The sequence below is a fragment of the Cibotium barometz genome, chromosome 50, assembly GCF_041138505.1.
Source record: "Cibotium barometz isolate CiBa-2024 chromosome 50, ASM4113850v1, whole genome shotgun sequence".
NCBI classification, from domain to species: domain Eukaryota; kingdom Viridiplantae; phylum Streptophyta; class Polypodiopsida; order Cyatheales; family Cibotiaceae; genus Cibotium; species Cibotium barometz.
Genome location: NC_141095.1, coordinates 37,353,011 through 37,359,343, shown reverse-complemented (window position 1 = coordinate 37,359,343; position 6,333 = coordinate 37,353,011). Strand labels below are relative to the sequence as shown.

Below are 6,333 nucleotides of genomic sequence, written 5' to 3'. Positions count from 1 at the left end.
GCTCCTCCATAATTTTCCATCCTCTGTGACACATCCACATCCTTATCCCTATAGGATACCACTACTGGTCATAGGTCAAATTGGTGGAACAGCAGCTTACATATGGCTACTTTTATTTTGATACAAGGCATGGTAATTCAAGCAAGTAGAAAAAACAAAGTTTGATTTTGCATAAGTCAGCCTCTTGCTAATTTTCTAGTTACAGAACTAAAATGACCTGATCAAGAGAACTCTGATCTAGTTTGAATTGATTTATTGGCACAAGGAAGTCCTCGAGAAGCTCATCTAGGAGTACCAAGTTAGACCACTTACACAGAATCAAATCTCTTGCTAGCTTATTCAATATTGACTCAATTCTTGCAAGTTTCTTTCTTATCATAACGTATGTTGGCTGCTGGCATAGCACTGGAAACTCAACCAGTAACTGATCCTAAGTAATGCAAGAACAATGATCGAAAAGTCCTTTAAGATCAGTATGACTTAATACAGCTCTTTTATGAACTTTGTACATGGTCTCTTGCTTCATCGTATCCATGTACAGACCAGCCTGGTGAGCCACAGCATACAAGTATGAACATCTTCAATCTTTCTTCACCATTGGACCACATCTTTTCCAGAGACCAAAACCATTCTAACGTACCTTCTGAAGGAGGTATTAGAAGCCATCCTTTCTGGGCTTTCTACTAAGCTCGGCATAAGGTCCTCCCATCAGTCGCAATACTTTCTGCCAAAGCCGATCTGTTGAGGTCGCTTTGAGGAGCGTAGTACTGCATGCAGCTACATACCAGTAACCTGAAGCGATTTCATTTATTAACTGATCAAGACCCCAGCCCGCATAGCCAACATAAAAACGGAAATCATTCCTAGTAATGGCTCCATGTTTTATCAAACGTGCAGCATGTTGCAATCCGTCCAATCCAACATGAGAGATACCAGGGATAACCTCCCCGAACTGCTTGTGTGACCCCCCTTCCTGCATCAAGAGGAAGAGCTCTGACTCGAGAGGCCCACCATAGAAATATTGGCAGTTTCCAAACACATTAGCTAGTGTCCTGCTCTCAGGCTCCAGCTCATTAATTGTCTGCAAGGTGGGCCGATTGAGAATCACCCCAAAAGGACCCTCTCGTGGCTTGTTTGAACCCACACGAAGAAGTAAGATGACCGTCCGCTCAAAGTCAACTTGCCCATCTAGCTTGTCGGTTGCTACAAGTACACAACCAGCCTCGGGGACATGAAGGGGATGTGCCCAAGTATTTCCAAGGGTCCCAGTGATGCCCACCACAGATGCTTCACTCGGATTGCCCAACTTCGACTCATTGCCCAAGGCTTGTTCACCTGCTACCAAGCTTGCACGGAACACACGCCAATCAGCTTCACCATTTTTGTCACCTGGGAGAACCTTGCCATCTGCTATCGGTACTGCAGAGTCATGGTCCTTGTCAGAGTCGTCTTCTTCTGGTGAAGATTGCTCAGTGCTTCCTTCTCTTGACCCCCTACAAATAAAACCCAAATCTGGTACACCAACTGCTATAAGTGAGATTCTAATCAACATATGAAGCATTTAATGCCCAATGGACAGCATTTGAAAAAGATAAACCACGTAATAAAGTGTGACATTGTGGTCCTCATCAGCATGATCAAAATTCCATGTGTCATCTTTCATGAACAGAAAAAAAAATCCAGGCTAGTGACAAATATTTTAGTCATACATTAACTCTGCATACCATGTATTAATGCCCTAAATATACCATCTGCCAGCTGGCTGTATTAGACTCATTGCCTCTTCTCCCGCAGAGAAGGATAATGATAACAAGGACAAGGGCCAGAGAAGGGTGTGGTATATTGGTGTGCTGTGCAGAGTTATCAGAGGGAAGAGTCAACCAAAAACGATGAACTTCGGATCCGTCGACCTTTGAGCACATGCGAAAGGGCAATTGGAACCCCTAAGTAGGATGAGTGAGTGGCAGTGGAATGCAACCAAAAGCAAGCACACACTAAAAAGACCTAAGCCCTACTTGTATAAATTATGTACAAAAGGTCATCAGAAGGTTGATCTTCCTGAGATCTCGGCCCAAGCTTGCTGTAGATGGATGTCCCTTTAGCAAAACGCTGACTAAAGAGAAATGAAGACCCCAAACTCTCCTTTTATAGGTGTTTGAGAACCAAGCATTGCAATCCCATAGGGAGTTGGTGGATGTTGGTCTACGCATACAAGGACAAGGAAGTACTTGTGGATACACGCACGAGTCAGCAATCCAAGGAATATCTTCTACTCTTAATTTTTTCATCTGTAGGAATGCTTGGGATTTGTTAAAGAGGAGTTTGGTGATTCATCTGAGCCAATGCTTTTGTGGATGGAGATTATTGACGACTATAAACCTGTGGCTACACCTATGGAGATAGGTTCTCGACTTAAGTGTTCAAGATGTAGGAGACTCTTTTGATGCTAGTTTGTATTAGCAGGCTGTTGGATCCCTTCTTTATGTATGCAACACGAGGCCATATATACAATATGATGCGGTCTCACAGTTGAGCAGATTTATGCATAGCCCAGGTACGAAGCATTGGCAGGTTGTTACGCAAGTTTTCCACTATTTACAGGGCACTCAGTATTTTGGATTATTTTGTCCAAAGGGGGCGAGTCATAGCTGCATGCTTTTAGTGATTCAGATTAGGATGGACGAAGTCTTATCACAACCATTCTCAACAAAAGGATTCTGATCAGAAGCCAATATTTTCAACGGGAGATGCTTGATAGAATAATTTTTTGGGAGTTCAATCTGCCATTTTGTGCTTAACAAGACAAAGATGGAATGTTCGCCTCCAAAGTGAATCCCCATCTCACCCCCCTCAGCTCCTTGGGTTCGAGTGGACTGGATTTGGTTTGACTGCAATCTTGCGTAACTTGCCACTTCATCAAAAAGTTTCTATTGATGCGCCTGTCTTTCCATTCCTCGCGAAATCATAGTGTGTGTGGGATCAGCAGGCATCAACCAGCATAAATCTACAAAATAAAGATCATGTCTTCAAACCATAGCTTGTAAAAGAAGACGAGGCTGGGCTAGTACTTAATATATGGAAGACCATGTGAAGTGGCGTTTGGATTAAGAACACGCTTGTATACAGTAAGACCCAAGTCCTATTTAAGTAAGTGAATTTCTCATAATCAACATGTGGAAACCAAGACCCGAGGTACAACTTAACCAAGCTCTAGCCACACACGTGGATAGCGAGCTCTAGTGTATAAGTCATCAAGGTTTGGGTAAACAGCTATCCTTGATGTTCAGGCTCAGGGGTGCTCCCACAGGAACAGTGGTAGTTAACTAGCTAACCTGCTATGGTCTGAAGATGTTAGAGTCTAGATTCATTGGTTGAGATCTCAAATACAGACACTTGAATGAGGGCTCCTAAACCACCATTCCTTTGGGCAGCTCTTTCACAGAAAATATTGAGAGTTGTAAAAATTGTAGAATCTGAACCTCCACTTCAAAGGTATATCCAATGTCACTTTTCAGCTTGCTCCAATCTCGTTGTGTCACTCTGAACCCAAGGTAAAGAGCTAGGTAATTACTACCCATAGAAACCGTTCTAATCCCATGTTCTATTCGGGTCCTTTATGTTCCATTTCGTAACCCCATCCTTCAAAAAGTGTGACTATGAGATCATTGGATTCGTAATTTCATGCTTCATCTTGATTAGTCGGGCATATGAGATGTAACATGTAACCATAGCTTGAATTTGTCTTCCCTCAAAATAAGTGTGTACCATGCTTGATAGAATGATGATGCACTCTAGATCATCTTTCAAAACTTAAACCTTACAAACAATGCATACTTGGAGTGGTAAAACTAGTAGCAGGAGAGAATCAGCCTGTTTCAACACATCTCTACTAGGAGGGCCACAAATAGAAACTTACCGCCACCAGATCTTCTGTTGAGGCCCGGCCACCATACGTGATGATTGGGTGAACTTCTAGCATGGCAAAAATGGGAAGCTCCCTGAAGGCTGGCTTGCGCAGCCGCCACTGAATACTTGGAGCAAGATTTTGATCCACACCAGCTCTGTAAAAAGTGTCTTCCAACTAGGATGGAAGACCCAGATTTCAACCCGGCCGAATGTCGCAGGAAAGCCTCGGTTGTACATGTACTTCTGTTGTAACTGTAATCCATTGTTTTCTCCGGATCAAAGCCCTCCTTACAGGCTCTAAGAAACCAAGGGTTTGGATTCTCTCATTTGTGCACAACACAGAACTTTAGACCATCTCGAACCCCTGGCTCTCTCTCAGAATACTCTCTCGTGTAGCAAAACAAGCCCTAATCTCTGCAGAAAAGGGGAAAAAGAACTGATATAAGAAACAAAATTTTGCACAATTGTTTTATCCCTTCTTCCCTTTTTATTTGAAAAAACAAAAATCCCTAATCTCAGCCAAAAAAAAGAAAAACAAAAACAAACAAACAAACAAACCTTGAAAAAGTCCTGGCTCTCTCTCAGAAACCATCCAGCTAGTTCCCACTCTGTAGAGGAAAAAAACCCTGATCTCTGAAAAAAAAAGGGGGAAAAAAAACTGATCTTATATCAAAATTTTACGCAACTGCTCTGATCCCTTCTACCGTTTCTATTTTAAAAAACAAAAATAAAATTCTCCCTAATCTCTGCACTAGAAAGATTTATTTATTTTTTTAACCTTGAAAGCTTGCGAAAGAGGTCTAATCTCCGCAGGAAAAGCCAGATTTTCTTTTTTAACGAAATGAGAGAGAGAGAGAGGAAAAAAAAAACACCTTGAACTTACGTTCCAACAGATGGGTTACTGGAAAAAGGACGATTAATTTTTTAAGAAGAAAATGAAGAAATATGTGGATTATTTATTTAGATGCGTACCAGAACTGCTCCGAAAAACCGACGATTAAAACCAGCGTAGCGCACACTGTCACATAATGGGGGCTGACTGACGGAAACGGAGCTGCTAAAGAATATTCCGTTTGTTTCAATTTATAAAAAAAACTCGCGTGTATATTTATGTACATCTATCATCTCTTAAGCCACGTCACTTGGATCATGGAATGGCTTGATCCGTCACATCCCTTCTTTTTTTCTTTTTGGGCATTTTGGCCTTAAAATACGTAGCAAAAAATTATTGTCAAAACTTCTACAAGGGAACCCTAGACTACTAAGCCATGTCACTTACGTCTCCATGGTCCACCTCTAGGCTCTCACATGTCTCCTCCTCCCTGTCGGCCAATCCAGTAGCCTCCAAGCTCACCTTCCTCTCGTTGCTAGCTCCACAGATCCTCAAAACCCGACTTACAGTGCTTTCAAGTTTTCACACTTGATAGCGTATGCCCCATCATAATAAGACAATAGTGCCCAAAAAGTCCTCCGAGCTTCGAGAATGGCAGGCAAGCATTGGACATGTAAAAGTGCCCATAACATTTCCAACCAATCTTGCTCATCCATTCAAATTCCTTTTTTAATTTAAAGGTGCCATCTCATAAAGATAGGGTGAGAACTTTGTAATGCATAATGGGCACCAAATAAGAGGTGTCAGCACAAATCATGTGCTCATGTTCTTAGGTCGAAATGTTGGAGTGTAAACATCTCAAAGTGCGCACATATTAGGTGTCTTCATCATGAGTACAAACTTCAAAGTTAACCATTGCAAAATTTATTTTGTCTTCTAGATCAAGTTTTGACTAACTATGCCACCTTTAATTCAAATTAAATCTCCAACGTTTTTTTTGCATGAGAAAAGAAATTTTGGTTCACAACATGTACACATGCACACATATGTGCACATTCACGCTCCCACATGCATATGCACACGTGTGCACGCATGTGATGAATTCCTATTGAATTTCACAACATATACACATGCACACATATGTGCACATTCACACACCCACATGCATACAAGTGTGCACGCATGTAATGATTTCAAAGACAACATCCCTACGCACCAAAATCTGCTTTTTTGTGGCCGGATGGTAAAGTCTTATACCCTTTACTTTCTGAGCTATATCCCATATGGCTACTAGCATTGTACAAGGGTAGCAGTGTATCAAACATATCCTCTAAGCATACATTGAGCTATTTTTTAACATAAAATCATGGGTTGAACCGAGTTCTCAACAAAGGCAACATCCCTACTCACCAAAATCCGCTTCGTGGTCGGATGTTCGTGGTTGGATGATGGTAGAGTCTATACCCTTTGCTTTCTGAGTTGCGTCATCCCATAAAAACACATTTTACGATCCAACTTATTGCATTATTGCTCACGCACAAGATCATAAGAAAGATAACCAAAAGCACACAAATGAACCATAGAGGTTTCCTGCC

The 6,333-nt window shown here is 41.7% G+C and overlaps 1 protein-coding gene across 4 annotated transcripts; it reads right to left on the bottom strand.

Moving 5' to 3' along the window:
* Window positions 1-315: 315 nt before the first annotated feature.
* Window positions 316-4,981, bottom strand: LOC147610088 (uncharacterized). 4 transcript variants are annotated; one of them, XM_086786797.1, is made up of 4 exons: window positions 4,879-4,981; window positions 4,465-4,539; window positions 3,917-4,320; window positions 316-1,512 (listed from the first exon to the last, which is right to left on the bottom strand). In XM_086786797.1, exons 3-4 carry the CDS (start codon window positions 4,167-4,169, stop codon window positions 656-658), a joined length of 1,110 nt encoding a protein of 369 aa, XP_086642923.1. In that variant the 5' UTR covers window positions 4,170-4,320; window positions 4,465-4,539; window positions 4,879-4,981; the 3' UTR covers window positions 316-655. The 4 variants fall into 4 exon arrangements, with proteins under 4 accessions (XP_086642923.1, XP_086642922.1, XP_086642924.1 ...); XM_086786796.1 differs by having other exon boundaries at window positions 4,779-4,891; XM_086786798.1 differs by lacking the exon at window positions 4,879-4,981 and adding an exon at window positions 4,790-4,833.
* Between the last annotated feature and the right edge of the window lie 1,352 nt (window positions 4,982-6,333).